This window comes from Natrix helvetica (genome assembly GCF_964273705.1).
Source record: "Natrix helvetica genome assembly, chromosome: 2".
Lineage (NCBI taxonomy): Eukaryota > Metazoa > Chordata > Lepidosauria > Squamata > Natricidae > Natrix > Natrix helvetica.
The window spans coordinates 19,558,853-19,579,377 of NC_138552.1; the positions used below are offsets into that span (position 1 = coordinate 19,558,853).

At 39.7% G+C, this 20,525-nt stretch overlaps 2 protein-coding genes across 2 annotated transcripts; one reads left to right on the plus strand and one right to left on the minus strand.

The window, feature by feature from the left end:
* Nucleotides 1-221: 221 nt before the first annotated feature.
* RAD1 (RAD1 checkpoint DNA exonuclease) lies at nucleotides 222-9,231 on the minus strand. The gene is made up of 6 exons (XM_081940653.1): nucleotides 9,124-9,231; nucleotides 6,850-7,111; nucleotides 6,189-6,297; nucleotides 4,849-5,107; nucleotides 2,876-2,974; nucleotides 222-984 (listed from the first exon to the last, which is right to left on the minus strand). Exons 2-6 carry the CDS (start codon nucleotides 7,042-7,044, stop codon nucleotides 792-794), a joined length of 855 nt encoding a protein of 284 aa, XP_081796779.1. The 5' UTR covers nucleotides 7,045-7,111; nucleotides 9,124-9,231; the 3' UTR covers nucleotides 222-791.
* BRIX1 (biogenesis of ribosomes BRX1) lies at nucleotides 9,182-20,137 on the plus strand. The gene is made up of 10 exons (XM_081940652.1): nucleotides 9,182-9,439; nucleotides 13,602-13,713; nucleotides 14,172-14,215; nucleotides 14,467-14,537; nucleotides 14,931-14,980; nucleotides 15,559-15,632; nucleotides 15,730-15,780; nucleotides 16,377-16,478; nucleotides 17,927-18,055; nucleotides 19,721-20,137. The coding sequence occupies exons 1-10, from the start codon at nucleotides 9,272-9,274 to the stop codon at nucleotides 19,991-19,993; spliced, it is 1,074 nt and encodes a 357-aa protein (XP_081796778.1). The 5' UTR covers nucleotides 9,182-9,271; the 3' UTR covers nucleotides 19,994-20,137.
* The last annotated feature ends 388 nt before the right edge of the window (nucleotides 20,138-20,525 follow it).

The following is a 20,525-nucleotide window of genomic DNA, read 5'->3' on the forward strand; positions in this document are numbered from 1 at the left end:
GAAATATTGTAATTGTTGATATACTAGAAAGTGACAAAGAGATGATTGAACACATGGTGTATATAAAGTAAGAATTCTGTTTATGCTTATCTTTTATATGTTATTTTTAAACTTGTAAAATTGTGAGATTTGGAGGGTTTTCTACTACTAGCATGGGAGCTACCAAAATTTTCTATGTACCTTTTTACCTTTTCCCCATAAATGTTTTAAAACCAATAAAATTCTTTTATAACGAAAATGTATTTTGTGGTATACAAAATGGGAAACATATCCATTCAGAATCCGTGATACTTTCTAGATTCAAATGCAAAGTAGGTGATACAACACAGTTTTGCCAAATCTGACACCAGAAATGAGTTAGTGGCTCATTTTGACATGCAACCAGTCTCTCTTTCAGCTGTTTCAGAGGCTCATTTCTAGCTTCTGTAGTGCGTGTGTAAGCCCCACTGTTACAGATGTCCCTTGTAATTCTGATTTTCAGATAACTGAAATAAAAATTCTTTTGGCTTTACCCTGCCCTCCTTTTGGAGGCAAAGCGCTTGCCTGGAAAAATAAAAAGTGTATTCTTATTCTAGAACCTGAACCTCCGTATCACACACATTCCTCCATGGGTATTTGCAGCAGCTTTTTCAAAGCATATTGTTTCCATCTGCATTTTTCACTCCCCTAATGTTAAGGACACCAGGTATGGCTCAGGAATGTTCTGATCTCTGGACTTTCAATTGGATTCGTCTTGTTCTGTTTCTTTCCCGAACTAAATAGTTTTCTCAGGTATTAATTCAGTCCCATTTTCATGACAGCTGCAGTTCTGTTTCTGCCACATCCTCATCAGGACAGCAGTAATATTCCACAAAGCAGATCTCTCCGTCTTCGTTCCTTATCATATATTGCAATGAAAGAAAACCTCGGTTATCTGTCCGAATGGATACCTTGCAAGACAGAGCTAACGCTTTAATTGATGGCTTGAGTAATGATATCTTGTATCTGTAAAAAGGAAACGTATAATGTCAGGTATAACATAGGTGTAAGTGGCTGCCGTGAGACGCGGTGGTTCAGTGGCTAAGACGCTGAGCTTGTCAATCAGAAAGGTCAGCAGCTCGGCGGTTCGAATCCATAGCGCAGTGATGGCGAACCTTTTTTGGCTCGTGTGCCACAAATGGGAGCGCAGGGGCGTCGAGGGCGGGCGTGCCGCACCCATAATGCAACGCGCGACCCCCCCCCCATTTTTACATATTTTTTTGCCCTCCCCAGGCTCCAGGGGCTTTATAGGAGCCTGGGGAAGGCGAAAATAGCCTCCCCCACCCCCCCGGAGGCTTCAGGGACCGTCCCTGAAGCCTTCGGAACGCTTAAAACCACCCTCCGAGCAAACCAGAAGTGACTTCCGGGTTGCTCGGAGGGTCGTTTTAAGCGTTCCGAAGGCTTCAGGGACCGTCCGAGGCTTCCCTGATGCCTTCGGAGCGCTTAAAACGACCCTCCGAGCAACCCGGAAGTCACTTCTGGTTTGCTCGGAGGGTGGTTTTAAGCATTCCGAAGGCTTCAGGGACGGTCCCTGAAGCCTCCGGGGGGGGGGCTCTTTTCGCCCTCCCCAGGCTCCTATAAACCCTCTGGAGCCTGGGGAAGGTGAAAAATAGCTTTTAAAAAGGTGAACTCAGCTGGCCAGCGCGCGCATGCGCGCTGGCCAGCTGACAGGGCACCGCCTTGCGTGCCCTGACAAATGGCTCCGCGTGCCACTTGTGGCACACGTGCCATAGGTTCGCCATCACGGCCCTAGCGCCACGTAACGGAGGGAGTTCCCGTTACTTGTCCCAGCTTCTGCCAAGCTAGCAGTTCGAAAGCATGTAAAAATGCAAGTAGAAAAATAGGGACCACCTTTGGTGGGAAGGTAACAGCGTTCTGTGCACCTTCGGCATTTAGTCATGCCGGCCATATGACCACAGAGACTTCTTTGGTCAGCGCTGGCTCTTCAGCTTTGAAACGGAGATAAGCACCGCTCCCTAGAGTCAGGAACGACTAGCACATATGTGCGAGGGGAACATTTACCTTTAGCTAAGTGGCTGCCAGTTAAAAAAAAACCAATCCTACACAAACAGTGTTACTAGGAGCAAAAAGTGAAATGCCATCCTTTCTCCCCATGCTTTGTTGTCAATCCAAGCGCAATTTATCCAGTATTTAAAATGAGCCCAATGTGATTAGCACATTTACACAACTTCACCCTGGAAGGACACACCTATCTGGTTTTGTGGCTTCCCTATAACACAGTGTTTCTCAATCTTGAAGCTGGGTGGACTTCAACTCCCAGAATTCCTCAGCCAGCATGTGGAATGTATTCAAACTTCCACAGAAAACCACGCTCCCCACCAAAAATGGCTGGAAAAGCCACTATATATAAACAGGGAGCAAACCCCACATCCCTCATACATTACCCTAGTTGGGTAATGAAATGTTCAGAGCGCACCAAGGATTCCATAGATCAGGGGTGTCCAAACTTGGGAACTTTAATGTTGGCTGGGGAATTCTGGGAGTTGAAGTCCACAAGTCTTAAAGTTCCCAAGTTTGGACACCCCTGCCATACATCAATCCTGAGGTACATATATTCCATTTCTCTTTTCAAAACTATACAAAATAACACTTGCTAGATTTCTCAATATCATTTCTGATTTGGGACTTTAAAAAAAATGTTTTGACTGTGCAGGATGGCATGCATGGCATTCAATACCAAAAACCGTTGCCAATCCTGCTACAAAAATTCCAATTAAGCAATATTGATCACCTTTCCGGCCATGGATATGCACTCTAGGATAAATAAATATTAACAGCTGTATGATGCAAACGGTCGCTGTAACACTTTGAAGGTAAATGTATTGGTTTAGCTCACCTGTTTGTTTGTGTTTCATTACAATGAAACGCTTCAATAAGGTCAGAATCTTTGGGGTAATCCAGGTGAGTGCTTCCAGCATTCCCAAAAGTAGATAATCTTAAGAAGAAAAGATATACCAGACTGAATAACGAAAATAGCAATATCGCATATGCAAACGCAGCATATGACAAAATTGAGCCAACCGAATTCAGAATGTGTCATTAACACTCTAAAAATTACTGGAAAATTATGCTTGGCATCGAAGTCTGAAAGTACTAAATATTTTTGTCTAACTGTTGCAAAGAGATATTCAGAGAAAGGAAGACGAATGGCTATGCCTGGACTTCGTTTTCATTTTGGGATCAGTAGGATTGAAGGAGCAAAATGAACTTAAGTCTTGCAGAGTCATGTGACATGCTTTATGCCCATTAAAAAATTAGCAAAGTGTTTAAAAAAACACTATTTTTTTCCTCTTTTTAAATAGCAAGAAGAGTTTGCAAATGTTCAAGGGATCTTGCTCCTGAACCATCCTGGCCTACAATTTCATCAACCTTAGTAATTTCTATTTCCCACTAGTTCTTCTGCCATTATAATTTCCCCAAAAATAAGCCCTCCCCTAAAATATTTAAATGCATGCGCAGCCTGTCCCTGCCATTTCCTGGGGGGGGGGGAAGAGGGAGAACATGCCCCACATGCACCTGCCATCCACGCAAAAGAACCATGCGGAGGCCGCTCCCACCAAACCTAGCTACCACGCCCCTTCTCTTAGTGGCGGCTGCAAAAACAGCGATGCTAGGGCTGGCAAGAGTGTGCCAGAAATGGAGACAGAACTTCCGCCCCTTTCTAGATCAGCTGATCCGCGGACTGCGGGCCAAGGTTAAGGGGCCTCCTGCATCTCAAAAATAATAAGACCTCCCCGAAAATAAGGCCAAGTGCTTATTTAGGGGGTCAAAAGAAAATAAGACTGTTAAGATACTAGCAATTGTTATAATGGTTTCCACCAAAGTCCTCTGTTCTGGCGGAAACAGAGGTTTAATCTCATTGGTCGAGAGGTCTGACAGCCCCCTATAAAAGGGCTGCTGTCAGACTGAACCTTCACTGGATTGTACATACTTGTTCTGTTACGATAAAGAGCTGTTGTCGCCTTTAGCCTAAGTGTGCCTTTCCATTACCCAATCTAACAAAGACCCTTTCTTATTTTCGGGGAAACACAGCATGTTTGTAGTTATTTCTCTTTATCACTAAAGGAAGTGTGTTAAATTTCTGGTTCAATTAGATTCTCAATTACATTCCAAAATGGAAAACAGGTTCCGCCCTCTGCTCGCATCACGAACCTCAGCACTACATCCTCTGAAGGCCTCAAAAGCATAAACATCTGCTAGAACAGCTGCAAAAAGGTTGCTCATGGCTGATCTACCCTGACTTGGCAACTCTCCAAAATCTCAAGCTGCAGCTTTACTACTGGCTAATTAGTGGTCCTTTTCCGCTACACTATTCCACATACATAATTGGGGGGGTGGGAAAGCCCTGGAATTCAATAGGGCTTACTTTTAGATAAAGGAAGAACTGCTGTGCTAGAGCATAATCCAAGACTGCATTTTAAATATGCAAAAGTATATTCAGCTTTCCTTTCCATATGCTCATTTTATGCCATATGGTTGCACTTTGCTCACAGTTCACAGTTACCCGATTTTTATATGTGATTATCAGACTAGGAAAAGGGGTCGGCAACTTTAAACACTCAAAAAGCCACAAAGTTCCTAACCAGAAGCCCCCCGTTCAATTCTGGAGCCAACCGGAAGTCCGGTTCCCCCACCATAGAGTCTCCTCCTAGCGCGGCATCCTTTTTCCTTTCCCTGTCCTAATCAAAAGCCCTAACAATTGTGGGGCCAACCAGTGACAGGGAGCGGCAGAAGAGGGATGAAAAAGCCACATGTGGCTCCAGAGCCACGGGTTGCTGACCCCTGGACTAGGACAATTATTTCTACTACCTGAAATAAGGTTTGTCTGGAGACATTGTAATCTGCAGCACTTCACTGCTCATATCTAGTTCGGAAAATGCCTCTCTGAGTCCCTCCGACTGCAGGATAATTTTATTTACAACATTAGTACTGCAGAAGTCAAAATCGAGAATCTCTTCAGGTTCCTGAGTGTTGATTTTACATACAGTCACCACCCCTCCTTCCTCCAGGTAGAGGGTTAGAGGGTAGCCATATCCCCGATAACACATCCGAAGGGCTGTTTGAGTTCCTGAAATAGGAAAAAACAACAACACCCTATAATAATATTGCAACTATTCCTATTCACTAGAGCAAAGCTGGCAGCAGATTCAGACAGTGAGGAGGTTGGGCCAGTCCTGGAGTCTGGGGAAGGCTCTGATGAGGGCTCTGTATTGGAGGCAGAGGGGGCCAGAGCTGTATGTCAGTTATCAGCTGCCTTCAGAGTCAGACATCAGTGAGGCAGACAGCTGGAGCCTTTTCCCAGTGTGTGCATGCGCAGAGTTGCCTGAGGAAACAGCTAAAGAACAGGGGTCGACTTGGGAGTAAGGCCAGACGATGAATGGCCCCTCCCAGAGGAAATAAAAGAGGAGCAAAAGGGGAGTGGAGTTTGCAGGAGACAATTTGGTTCGCTTAATTGGTTAGTGCCTCTCCGAGACTCCTTGCCAAGTTTTGCAGATATCGGCCTATCAGCTCTCCAAGCCAGATAAGGTCTGTGACTGTAAATCCCCCCTTGAAAGACTTTGCTGGATGTGAATGAGCAGAATTCACAGTAAATTAATAAAAGGGTTTTTTGTTGGGACAAGGAGTTTGCTTCATGCTCTTGGGCAGCCTAGGTCAGAACAGATGCGTCACGCCCTGGCCACACCCACGCCTGGTTTAGCGAAGGGGGGAGGGGAAGTTGCGATATGTCACGTGACGATGCAAATTTGACATCCCTGTTCTAGAGAATCAAGAAGAGGCAGCTTGGTTAAGAAGAAGAGGGTTAAGCCGCTTCTCCCTAGGTGTTCTCACAGTATATCTTTAGTAATGCAAGTAGTTTGCTTTAGTTTGGCAAGATTTCTGTCTTTATGTGAGAAACAATCAAGTAAACTGCTTGATATCGGCCTGGCAGCTCTCCAAGCCAGATAAGGTCTGTGACTGTAAATCCTCCCTTGAAAGACTTTGTTGGATGTGACTGAGAAGAATTCACAGTCAATTAATAAAAGAGGTTTGTATCGGGACAGGAGTTTGCTTCATGTTCTTGGGAAGCCTGGATCAGAACACATCTTTAATTCAATTCACAACTCAGGATATCATAAGAAACAAGTTGGCAACATAAATTCAAGCAATACCTGGCAAAGAATTTGTTCCAAAGATGGTCAAACAGTCCAAAAGCACAGACAGATTGATTCTGAACATCACAGATTCTTCCTGCACTACAAATTCTTGGAAAATTCCGGCCTGTAAATTAACAAATTCAGAAAATATAAGGCCAAGTAATATAAAAATGGCACTCTTACTTTTATAATGCAATCCGGTAGTTTTTAGCAAGAGATAGTTCAAGCAGAAAAGTGTTTTACAAAACAGCACATGGATCTGATAATTTGCAATAATAGACACAAGGACAAGACTGGGATGATAAAAAAAAAAAAGTCTAGTAGAAACCCTACTATACACAGCAGGGCTGGAACAACAATTTATTTTCAAAACACCTTCTCTTCCATAAATACAAAATCTATTTTAAATTACAATATTTATTATTAAATGTATATCAAGAAATACTTCTGGGATAACATTACACCAGACTCCATGACTCAACCATCTCAAAGGAGCTTAAAGAGTTCCCTCTGCTGGAAATAAATATGCTGATATTACAGCACAATTGTTTTTATTTATTAGAACATGTCATTTCTTTTGGAAGTCTTATATTGCTTGTAACACACATTCGCCTACTTTTTTTAGTCGAACTAAAATTCCTCGTAAGGCAGCAGAAAAGAAATCCTATGGTCTAACCTGAATAAAAGCATTGGCTTGCAAAGACTTTGCATTTTCCACCGTGACTTTGAGTCCATTTGATGTAGCGAAGGAAGTAGCGTGGTCTTTGAAATGAATGGCTTTCAAAATATTGGAGAGGTTTCTGACATTATCAAGAGTTGCTACCAGAACATTCTGCTCTTTGCTTGTTTCAGGCTGGGTTGAGAAGGGCATGGCTTCAAAGCACCCTTAAAGCCCTCCTTAGAAAGTCAAAGAATCTGGAAATTCTGAAAGAAAAAACCTGTAAAAAGCCAAACACAGTTAGCTGAAACAGACATGACTCCATACAGCACAATAGGTTTTAAGCAGCAATTATATTATACTAAGATCCTTTATAAGCAGCAATTATACTGTATTCTAAGACTCTGTACAACAGACAACGGATAATTAGAACTGCAGAAAAAGGAATTGCTACCAACCTGCCTTCCATTGAGGACCTGTAGACTGCACGAGTCAAAAAGAGGGCTGTGACAATATCTACAGACCCCTTACATCCTGGACATAAATTGCTTCAACTTCTACCCTCAAAATGACGCTATAGGGCACTGCACACCAGAACCACTAAACACAAGGACAGCTTTTCCCCTGAATGCCATCACTCTGCTAAACAACCAATTCCCACAACACTGTCAAATTGTTTACTAAGACTGTATTACTATTATTATTCTCATCCTTCCTAGTACCTATTTCTTCCCACTTATGACTATAAATTCATTGATTGTATCTCTACAATGTATATTGTTTTATTTGTTTCCTAGTATGATTTGATTGCTTATTAGTAATCTATGACTATTACTAAGTGCTGTATCTTATGATTCTTGATGGATGTATAATTTTCTTTTATGTACACTGAGAGCATAGGCACCAAAGACAAATCCCTTGTGTGTCCAATCACACTTGGACGATCAAAAATTCAATTAAATTCAATTCAAATTCTATTCTTGACTCCCCCTTAATAAACTTTCACTTTGTCTAAAGTGGGGATGAGCCACTGTTGGAAGAGTTAAAATCTTCCTTTGCTAGGTTTGAATTTCCCGCTGGGAAGCGCGAAAAATAATTTAAACGGGACCGCTGCGTGGAAGCCAAGTATTTTATTTTTTCAAGAAGGAGGTACAAGCAGCAAGGTTCCTGGGATAGCTGCTAAACTGAGATTGACTAGATATTTTAATACCCTTTTTACCTTTGAAGTCTGATTTTTTAGTAGCTTTGTGCTAATGATTCGGGCTTTTGTGTGATTCCTGTGCTAATGGTTTCATTCCTGTTTTGCTCTACAGGCAAGGAGGTGCTTGCTAGTTCATGTTTGTAATCTTAATTTTATTTGCCCCAAGTAGGTTTTCCAAAACTGATACTGTTTTTATAACCTGCCTTTAGCACCTTTCTGTTTGGTTTCCCACTTGTCATCTTGGCCAATCTCCTCTTGTATCTGCATTTCCTGTTTTTCCCTCCACTATACCAAAATTTTAATTACTCTGGTTTTTCTTCTTGGGCTTTTTCTATGGGGATTTTTAATGATTTTCTATTCTAATGTTTCCTGTTTTTCCTAAAAAGCTTCTAGTGGTGCCTTTGTTTCTGAATTTAGGATTTTATCCTTTTTTCTTTTAGTAGTAATACTCTCTGAGCAAATTCCTCCCGTTTCCTTCCTACACCACTTTGCAAAGGTATTGGGTATTTCGCCTTCAAGGGGCAAGAATTTTTCCAGCTCCAGACGAACTCAGGTGCCTTAGTTTTTATGGACAACACTTACGGGAGGATAGAAGCGCTGCCAATCCAAAAACCTAGTGCAGTTACTTTGGTTTTTTGCTCCTTAATCCTGCAGAATGCATGCACAACGACACACCGCCTTCTTTTCCTCCGTTTTATTTCGATTCCTAGATTGTACAGTATAGTTCAGGGGTGTCCAAACTTGGGAACTTTAAGACTTGTGGACTTCAACTCCATGCTGGCTGGGGAATTCTGGGAGTTGAAGTCCACAAGTCTTAAAGTTCCCAAGTATGGACACCCCTGGTATAGTTCTCCCCCCCCCCTTCACTCGATAACTCTTTTTATACAACCGATTAGGTTTTTAAAAATCATAGTCTTCATATAATGCATAGTGATATTGCAATTTACATACAGCACTAGAAGCCATTCGGTTTTTTTTTAAAGAAATATGAATTGCGATGCTTTTAAAGTTTTTTTAAAAAATAAAGGTAACACGGGTTAAGCCATTTGTGACATTGAGTTTATTAAGGTAATCAATAAAACACACGGTACCTTCTACCAAGGTCTTTACGGCGCAGGAAACCAAGCCGAACTTTCCCAACATTCCTAGCGCGCCCGGGAGAAAACTCTATCGTTCTTTCAACCGCCCCCCCCGGAGATCCTAGAGCGGTCGAAAGGGAGGCAGTCTGGGAGAAGGCAAATGGCGGCGACCAAGAGACGGCGTGGAGCCGGCAAGGCCACCGCAGCCGGGCCGAAGAAAAAACGCGCGAAGGGAGCTTCGGAAGGGAAGGAGAGCGAGGAGGCCGAGAGAGATCCGTCCTCCGTGCCGAGCCAGGATGAATTCCAAATCCCTCCCCCGGTCTCGCAGGTGTGGACGCCACGAGGGGGGTTTCTGTGGAGGGGAGGGTGTGGATGCCTCTGAGCCCTTCGCTCCCCGAGGTTAGCATAGAATAGGAATAGGAATAAGAATCAGAATACTGCAGAAGAGAGGAAAGTAGAATAGAATAGGAATGGAATTGGGAATGGGAATAGGAATCAGAATACTGTGAAGTAGAATGGCATGGTATGGTGAATAGAATAGAATAGGAATCAGAATACTAGAGAGAAGAGCAGAGTAAAGTAGAATGGAATAGGAAGGGAATGGGAATAGGAATCAGAATACTGAAGAATAGAATAAGGAATAGAATAGAATAGGAATCAGAATACTGGAGAGGAGAGTAAAGTAGAATGGAATGGGAATAGGAATCAGAATACTATAAAATAGAATAGGAATAGAATAGAATAGGAATCAGAATACTGAAGAATAGAATAAGGAATAGAATAGAATAGGAATCAGAATACTGGAGAGGAGAGTAAAGTAGAATGGAATGGGAATAGGAATCAGAATACTATAAAATAGAATAGGAATAGAATAGAATAGGAATCAGAATACTAGAGAGGAGAGGAGAGGAAAGTAGAATGGAATAAGAATAGAATGGGAAGGGAATGGGAATAGGAATCAGAATACTGAAGAACAGAATAGAATAAGGAATAGAATAGGAATCAGAATACTAGAGAGAAGAGCAGAGTAAAGTAGAATGGAATAGGAATCAGAATACTGAAGAATAGAATAAGGAATAGAATAGAATAGGAATCAGAATACTGGAGAGGAGAGTAAAGTAGAATGGAATGGGAATAGGAATCAGAATACTATAATTGTTATTGTACGTCGCCCCGAGTCCCTGGGGGGAGAGGGGGCGACTAAGAAGTCAAATTAAATAAATAAATAATAAATAAATAAAATAGAATAGGAATAGAATAGAATAGGAATCAGAATACTAGAGAGGAGAGTAAAGTAGAATGGAATAGGAAGGGAATGGGAATAGGAATCAGAATACTGAAGAATAGAATAAGGAATAGAATAGAATAGGAATCAGAATACTGGAGAAGAGAGGAGAATAAAGTAGAATGGAATAGGAATGGAATAGGAATCAATACTGAAGAATAGAATAGAATAAGGAATAGAATAGAATAGGAATCAGAATACTGGAGAAGAGAGGAGAATAAAGTAGAATGGAATAGGAATGGAATAGGAATCAATACTGAAGAATAGAATAGAATAAGGAATAGAATAGAATAGAATAGGAATCAGAATACTGGAGAAGAGAGGAGAGTAAAGTAGAATGGAATAGGAATGGAATGGGTATAGGACTCAGAATACTGCATAATGGAATAGAATAAGGAATAGAATGGAATAGGAATAAGAATAAGAATACTGGAGAGGAGAGGAGATAAAGTAGAATGGAATAGGAATGTAATGGGAAATGGAAGGGAATAGGAATGCAGAATAGAATAAGAATAAGGAATAGAATAGAATAACAGAGTTGTAAGGGACCTTGGAGGTCTTCTAATCCAACTCCCGGTTTAGGCAGGAAACCCTATGAATTTTGATCATGTATGTGACCATGGGGATGTTGCAATGGTTGTAAGTGTGAAAAACAGTCCTAAGCCACTTTTTTCACTGCCATTGTAATTTTGAATGGTCACTAAACACTGTTCTAAGTTAAGGACTATCTGTATTGGATCTTACCTGCTTTGGTGTTATTTCTTCATCATGAAGAATGAAAAGAGTCTGGTTTTCAAAGAAATTGTGCAGATTGATGCTAAAGGCAAGAATAGAATAATAGAGTTGAAAGGGACCTTGAAGGTCTTCTAGTCCAACCCCTGCTTAGGCAGGAAACCCTACAGAAAAATAGTTATTCCACATCATCTTAAAAATTTCCAGTGTTGGAGCATTCACAACTTTTGGAGGCAAGTTGTTCCACTGACTAATTGTTCTCACTGTCAGGAAATTTCTCCTTAGTTCTAAGTTGCTTTCCCCCCTTGATTAGTTTCCACCCATTGCTTCTTGTCCTGCTCTCAGGTGCTTTGGAGAATAGCTTGACTCCCTCTTCTTTGTGGCAACCCCTGAGCTATTGGAACATTGCTAGTCCTTCTATTAAACTAGACATACCCAGTTCCTGCAACCGTTTTTCATATGTTTTAGCCTCCAGTCCCCTAATCATCTTTGTTGCTCTTCTCTGCACTCTTTCTAGAGTCTCCACATCTTTTTTACATCCTGGCGACCAGAATTGAATGCAGTATTCCAAGTGTGGCCTTACCAAGGCATTATAAAGTGGTATAAAACCTTCATGTGATCTTGATTCTATCCCTCTGTTGATGCAGCCTAGAACTGTGTTGGCTTTTTTGGCAGCTGCTACACACTGCTCGCTTATATTTAAATGGTTGTCCACTAGACTCCCAAGATCTCTCTCACAGTTAATACTGTTGAGCAAGTTACCACCTATACTGTACCTGTGCATTTTGTTTTTCTTGCCTAAATGTAGAACCTTACTTTTTTCCCATTGAATTTCATCAGGTTGAAGCAGCCAAATCTTTCTCAGCCGTCTAATGCCACTGTACTTCTGAACATGTGCAAAATGTCTCTGGGAACGTGGGCTGGTATAACAGGGTGCCTGCCTTTCCCTCTTCCAAAATATTTTAATAGAATAGAACAGAACCTTGGAGGTCTTCTAGTCCAACCCTCTGCTCAAGCAGGAGAACCTATACCATTTTAGATAAGGGACTGTCTAGAGATTCTTCTTAAAAACCTCCAGTGATGAAGCAACCACAATTTTTAAAGGCAAAACTGTTGCACTGGTTAATTGTCCTCACTGTTAGGAAGTTTCTCCTTAATTCCAGGTTGCTTCCCTCCTTGGTTCCAACCATTGTTTCTTGTCCTGCTTTCTGATGCTTTGGAGAAATATTTGACCCCTTCTTCTGCAAATTTGATGAGTTCCCCTTCTATTCCCTCCTTTAAATCATTTATGAAGATATTGAAGAGTACTGGGCCTAAGATGGAGTCTTGTGGTACCCCACTACTTACTTCTCTCCATGTGTATGTAGTACCATTAAGGACTACTCATTGAGTAGTAGCTTCTCTTGGATCTGTAGCTTCTCTTTTATCAGAGAAGCTACAGATCCATGTGGTGGTGGTGTCTAACATTTGTTGTTGAATAATATTTGAATGAGTTGAGCTTTGAATTTTATCAAGGCTGTAACTTTGGAAGTGAGCTGAGGGCGCCTTGTAGGTGAGCTGTATCTTTCCCTTGAGAAACTGGAAGGTCTTTTGAGTTGATAATTCTATTGGCTAGGTAGTCCTTGACTTGCAACAGTTCATTTAGTGACCGTTCAGAATTACAAAGGCACTGAAAAAAGTGACTTATGACTGTTTTTCACACCTACAACCATTGTACCATCCCCAGGGCCATGTGCTCAAAATTCAGATGCTTGGCAAGTGGTTCGTATTTATGACGGTTGCGGTATCAGTGGGGAATCTAGATTCACTTAGCAACCAGATTACTGACTCAACAACTTGTAGTGCTTCACTTAATAACTGTGACAAGAAAAGTCGTAAAATGGGGCAAATGTTAACAAATGTTTCACTTAGCAACATAAATTTTGGGCTCAATTGTCGTAACTTGAGGACTACCTGCATAGTGAAAGACTTTTAATGCTGATATATTCTACCTTTTGGGATGGTGTTTTTGACCAAGGTAGTTCTGTCCATAGTTATGCCTTGGGAGACTGTGTGGAGAGATTGGTGAGTATCCTCCTTTAGTAGAAAGATTAAATTTTCATGTAATTGGAGGCTTCCTTAAGGAGTCTTGGACTTTGGCTTTGAAAAGTATTTCTAAGGTTAGAGCAGTGTTTCTCAACCTTAAGTTAAGTGGATTTCAACTCCCAGAATTCCCCCGTCAGCATGAACTCCACTTATCTTAAAAGTTGCCAAGGTTTAAGGGCCTGATCCTACTTAATTATTGTTTTTTTTTAAATCATAAAATTGGAGACCTCGGTTTGAGATTTTGAAGCTTCTGCCAGATCCTTTGTCATATTGCACAGTTTTCTTACACATGAAACAATTTACTGTTAGTGTATTTAACCACTGCTTGGTTAAAAGATTTAATTTAGTTTCTTCTTAACTAGGTCATGCTAATGCTTCTGTTTTCCAGGGTAAATGGAAGAACAAAGAGAGGGTCCTCATTTTTTCTTCCAGAGGAATAAATTTTAGGACAAGGCATCTAATGAAGGATTTGCGTACATTAATGCCTCATTCTAAAGCAGGTAGTTCTGATTTTACTTGTATTACCTCTCTGTCTTTTTAATTAGGTGCTTATTATTTCAATTTATGAAAGCCTGCACAAATGTGTACACTAGGAATTATTAGTTTCTGAAAAGATATTGGAGTTGGAACAAAACCGAGTGAATCAGTAGTTATATAATTATATATACTATTGCCTCATCTTAAAGCCAGTTAGCTTATGATTTTTTCCTGCCCTTAACAAAAGTAAGTAGCAGATGGTATGCTAAACAACATATGAATACAAAACAGGTTCCACTTTTGCAGATAGAGGTATTAGGAAATAAACACATGGAAAAACTTGAAATAAGCATCACCTACAAACTAAATGTGTCAAATCTGTCATTCTGAATATTAATTTTTGAGAGAATCTTCAATATTTGTAAAATTCTATATTATTGAAGTTTATAAACTTAAAAGATGCTTTCTATTTGTGTTATAGATACCAAAATGGACAGGAAAGACAAGCTATTTATCATTAATGAGGTAAGTTATATAAATTTTCTTTTTCCAAGTAACTAATTGATTGTCCTGGTGGTGTGGGGATTTAATTCTACCTTTTCCTGTGTTTAAACTTTCCACTGTGCCGTATTATAAATTACAGACTTGAGGATTATCTAAAACAACATAAGCGAGCTTCATCTGCACTCATAAAATCCTTTTTTATTCTGGATATTAGATAAACACAATGAAATACTCTTCTTTGGTCTGAATATTGTTTTTCTTACTTTATGTAGGTCTGTGAAATGAAGAATTGCAATAAGTGCATCTTTTTTGAAGCCAAAAAGAAGCAAGATCTTTACATTTGGTGAGGAAAAAATCTGCCTATATATTCCAATTCCTGATATCTAGACACTGTGTGACTTACGCACTTTAACTGCCATGCTAATTTTGGAATTCTGGAAATTGAAGCCCACAATTTGAAAAGTTGCCTTAGTTGCCCACCCCTGCCTAGAGGTTTGGATGTTCCTACTCCAAAAATAAGCCAAAACATCACTGTTGCAGTGGCAATTTGAAAACAATGGCAAAACTTTAAAAGCCTTTTAGTATATATATATATTTGGGGCACTTTCAGGCATCTCTTGTCAAAAGTATTGTCTATTTCATACATTCCAAACATACCGTGGGCCAATTACTAAGGAAATGCAATTACCAAAGAAATGCTAATATTGTTTCTGACCATCTTCCATAACTGTTTTAGGCTTTCAAATGTCCCCCATGGACCATCAGCCAAGTTTTTAGTCCAGAACAGTAAGTACAGCCACCTACTGTGTGAAATATTTTCTAATATAATCATTATATATATACTTTTTTGAAATTTTTTTATTCTTTTAATTAAACAAAAACACAAAAAAGAATCATCCTTCATTACATCTTGTAGAAAGCGTGTTGATTGGTTACAAATAAATTTTGTGCGTTTCTTCCACAATCATTACTTATACTTCATTCATATTGAATTGTACATTTTAAATCAAAAATCTTTATGTATTTTACTATCAATGTCCCACAATTCTCATTTAACTATAATTATTTAAACGTGCTTTTATCTGAAATCATTTGTGTTTAAAGACACAACCACCTACTGGCATTCATTAGCAATTTCAATAAACCTCCAATAACATTACACCTTTATAACATATTCTCAATCATTATATTTTAACTGCTTCCAAACAATCCACCCAAAAAATATGCTTGTGGTAATTACATTGGGCATTTGCAAAAATTAGTATCGTAGACTGATCAGCTGCTATAGTGTTCTGTTCTTTTAAGCAACTTCTTCCCCACATAGCAGACAGTAACATTCTTAATTGTACTTAATATCATTACAGTTCACACATTGGCTGAGTTGAAGATGACTGGAAACTGTTTGAGAGGCTCTCGACCTGTTCTTTCTTTCGATCCAGTAAGAATAAACTTGCAGTTGTGGGACTACTCTCCTTCATGGTCTATAATTCTCATGCTTTTTCGCATATTCCTAAATTTTGTTGTTTCTTTCGTAGGTTTTTGACCAGAAACCACATTATGCTTTGCTGAAAGAGCTATTTATTCAGGTCTGTATACATTTAATTATTCTTAAGAGGCAGCCTTCCATTTGTAATGATGTGTTGCACCAGATTTGGAATCCTTTGATTGGGATTTGATATACATATTTGAGGAACAAGGTTTTATTAGACTTCTAGTAAGAATAGGTTGCACTCCTACTTCAGTAGGAACTGCACATTATACATTAATATTAGTCTTTGTAAAACTTTGTCCACAAGGAAATACAACAGTAAGACCTGAAGAATTCAGCTGAGATTTGATTTTCCGTATTCTACCTCCACTTCTGTTAACATGTGCTGTCATTCATTTCTTCAGTGTCTCCATAATATAAACAAGTTGACATCATTCTCTGTAGAAACCAAGAATAGCCTGGACAGAGTTATGTTGAAGTTGCCTTCAACAAATATTCAGAAAGTAGACAGTCTTTGTATTATGAAAACAGGGAAAATAATTATAGCCTGACTTTGGGTGATAAACAATTTGTGTGCTTGAACTATTTTAATAGCAACAAATTGACCAGACAAATGGAATGTGTGACCTTTGTGATACCCTTCTGGGACTATGATTGTATTCATCACTCAGCGCTCTCATTTCTCTTGACTAGATCTTTAGTACTCCACAGTATCATCCCAGGAGTCAGCCTTTTGTAGACCATGTTTTCGCCTTCTCCATCACAGATGAGAGGATCTGGTTTCGAAATTATCAGGTTAGTTCCCGCTTTGTTTATGAGCACGAGTCAACAATAGTGACAGGAACTCTCTGAAGTTTTGACCTCTGAAAAAGAACAGGACCATTGAGTTCCAACCCAGAAGAGGTTAAATGGTTATTTTTTTTCAAGTTATTTTTTTCTTTCACTAGATTAGCTTTGATGTGTGTGTGTGTTTGTCAAGGCACCTGGTATGCCCAAATACGGGGAGGGAGCATACTGCTTCCCTTTTGCCTTTCAGCTCCACCCTAGGAGCCTTCCAGGCCAAAACCATTTTGTATTGCATTTTTTGTTGATAAATAAATGAAGGGAGACTAGTGTAGATCTATTTCAAGCTACTTAGCTCTCATCAGCTAGCCATACCTTTACTGGGATTTGAACTTGGGCTATTTTACATGTTAGGGAGTTATATTAACCTCTAAGCCACAAGCTCTCCCTTATCAGCTGAGTCAGGGGAATGATTAGGTGTTTTTGTCAAGGCACCTGGTAAAAGGGAAGCAGTATGCTCCCTCCCATATTTGGGCACACTAGGTGCCTTGACAAACATCTAATCATTCCCCTGGCTCAGCTGATGAGAGCTTGCGTATGTAAAATAGCCCAAGTTCAAATCCCAGTAAGGATATGGCTAGCTGGTGAGAATTTGGTAGTGATATAAGTAACAATGGTGCATAGAGTTACAGTAATAATTGTAAAGCTCTGGGTTTGCCTTCTTCTCATTTTTTGTTTTTGCACAGTTCCAATAGGACTGGAAGAATTGTTTTCCTTCAGATTAATTAACTGAAATTTTTTTTTTTCAGTTTGTCATTCTGTACAGAGACAAATTGTGAAATTTAATTGAAGTTTTATGAAAGAATTAAATAAGAATTCCTTGATTTCTTGTTTAAAGACACAGCAATAAACCAGAATTTGGAATTTATTTATTTTATCAAATTTGTACGCTGTCAAATCTCTTTAAGATATAATGGGAAACTGGATTTACACAAACGTAATTGTTGATGTGGCAGTGTTCAAAAGGGAGAACACAAAATTTGAACTTAAAGCTTGCTCAAGCTGATTTGTATAAACAATAGGCCATATATAATGGTTACATAGCTACTGAATCATATTTCAATTTCATACTGCAAGCAATGGCTTTCTCTTCCAGTGATAATTTTTCACTGACCTCCTTGTAGTTTCCAGTTTTCTTTCTGGGTCAAGAAGAAATGGATTAAATCTCAGGTGTTCAGGTTATAAAAGCCCTTAAGCTCCTGCATAATAAAACCAGGAGGTTTGGGGTACACTGATGTTGAAGGTCCTGGAAAAAGTAGACGATAGAAAAGGGCATTTAAGCATCTACCTAGTGATTCAAAGTTCTAATCAGAATAAAATGTTAACACGTTGGATCAAATGGTGCTAAGTACTTTGATTCCAAATGCCAAAATATATCCCCGTGTTCGGTTCTGTTGCAGATCATAGAAGAAGATGGAGCTCTTGTTGAGATTGGTCCTCGTTTTGTCCTGAACCTAATCAAGATCTTCCAGGGCAGCTTTGGAGGACAAACCCTGTATGAAAACCCTCATTACCAATCTCCAAATATGGTAATACTATATTCTTGTTTTCATTACCGGTTAGATAACTTTGCCTTTTTTTCTTAGGTACTCAAAGTGGTTTGTGCTGAAGGAGACGGGAACACAACTCCCTTCTCCAACATAAGATGCTGTACAATATAGATAGGGTTGAGGAAGAGTAATTGGTCCAGTGTCTTCCAGCAAGCTTCCCTGGCTGATGCTGGACTTGAACTGGGTCTTCACACCTAGCATCATTCTGTCTCACACTTACTGCAACTTGACTAGTTACCCTGGTAGCTGCGGCTACACCATCTCAAACCATTAATAAAAATGTCAGTATTTTATTATTTTCCCCAATATTCTATTATGCTGTTGTCTCTTAATGACTGCTTCCCTTGCCCAATAGTTCATCTTAGGTAGTTTCTTTGGTCTTTATTTAAAAGGCAGTGATTCCTTTGCATGCTATATATCCAAAATACATTTCTATATATCTGGAAGCTGCTGGATCAACTTCAGTAGAATCATGTAAACTGCTGGCTGTTGGCTCACAGTTACTTTGAGTCAGTCTCAAGATACTTGAAACAAGAATTCTATGTCTGTTGATTATTGATCTTGCCGGATTAGCTTGTTACATTTTTCTTTATAAACACTTGATATTCTGTGCACTTAATCGGCACAAAAATGTTTGTGCAAATGTGCTTTGCATGTACTAGAAAAGTGTATATTTGTACCAATCTATTTGCAAAATTATAAATGATGGCTCTTATGCTAAAATTACAAAATAAGTTTAGATTGACCCCACTAGGAACTAGGAACAGTGCACAGTCTTCAGTATCTTAATGTGTGATGTAATTTCAGTGTCTAGACCCGTGATGGCAAACCTATGGCACATGTGACACAGGTGGCACACGGAGCCATATTTGCTGGCACAGTAGCCTTGATATTCACCCTTCCGGAGGAGGCCATTTTCACCCTCTCCAGGCTTCAGGAAAGCCTCTGGAGCCCGAAAACTCCTCCCTGCGTGGGCGCATATATTGGGGGTCGGGCGCACGGGTGGGGGGTGTAGTGTGCACAGGTGGGTGGGCACGTGTGCAATTTTGGCACACCTTTAGAAAAAGGTTAGCCATCACCTGTGGTGGACATTCATGTTCATTATTTGATATACCAGAGACAGCATAATACTAAGTTGCATAATATTTTGTTTTTAGGTAATATTGCCCAAAAGTAGCGTAATACAATCCCTTTAGATATTAGAACTGGAGATCCAAGTTCAAATTTATGCTCAACTATGGAACCCATTGGGTAGCTTTGCAGCAAGCCAATATATCTCTCAGCTCATCCTTGTCTCACATGATCATTGCTGTGGAGAAAAAGAACTTATATAAACTAAGTTCCTGGACAAAAGATGAACTATCAATCAATGCAAGTTAATAAAATTTCTGGAAACTGAAACTGGCAAGAGGGAGAAATTGATGACAGATATTATTCGCACATTGGGGGCTCTGGTTCTACCCATGGAGCATTCTGGTTCAGTTGCACAAAACTATCTGAAGGGCTGCAGAGCTTTTTCAGTTGCCATAAAAACCCCTCAAACTAGCTAGACTAGGAGTCGTCTAACTTGATATATGCAGCTTTCTAATGTTTTTCAATGCCTTACACTATGCATACCAATTTGCTTTTTTATTACAATTACAGCATCGTCGGGAATTAAGACTGGCCCTAGTTGCTAAATTTAGAGAAAAGCAAAACATGAAACAGTTACAGAAATTGAAGAGTAAGGAAGACCAAGCGCTCATTCCCAAAGATCCCACCGAGGAAGTATTTGAAACGCCAGCTGAAGAAAAGCCAGTGGAGATAGAACTGGTGAGGCCAGAACCAAAAAAGAGCTTGAAAAAGAAAAAGAAGAAAGTACACCAGCGGCAGAGGAAGTGGAAGAGAAAGCTTGGCAGAATTGGAGTACAGAATTAGAACTTTGAAAAAAAGATGGAGATTTAACTGGACTTTATAATATGGGAGTCTTAATCAGTTGCTATGCTACTTTTCTAATCAAGTTCTCTACTGTAGCATCACATAATCACTTATTGGCTGGCGTTAAATATTTTTACAAAATTTGTTTTTGGCTTTTCTTGCTTTTTTTACTTAAAAAAGGAAGTTGGTGATAGGTATAACACAGAGTTATAGAGAGCCAGTGCCTCTAGCAATATGTCTTAGGCCTACTTTGAAAAGAAAAATAGCCCACTGGAACAAACCCGTTTAACCCATCACCCACTCAGTTTCCAATAGTTAAAATGACTGAAATGCCTTCTCAGTTTGAAGATTAATACTTTATGGAACTGGTATGTTTTCCTGCATTTTTTGCTGTAGAGGTCCTACAGTAATTCCTACCTGAAGATTCATAATAACTGTATTATAGAGGCTGTTTACTTATCAGTGAGGCAGAACTTTTTTGTTACTATGTTTCCCCGAAAATCTTATTTTCTTTTGACCCCCAAAATAAGCG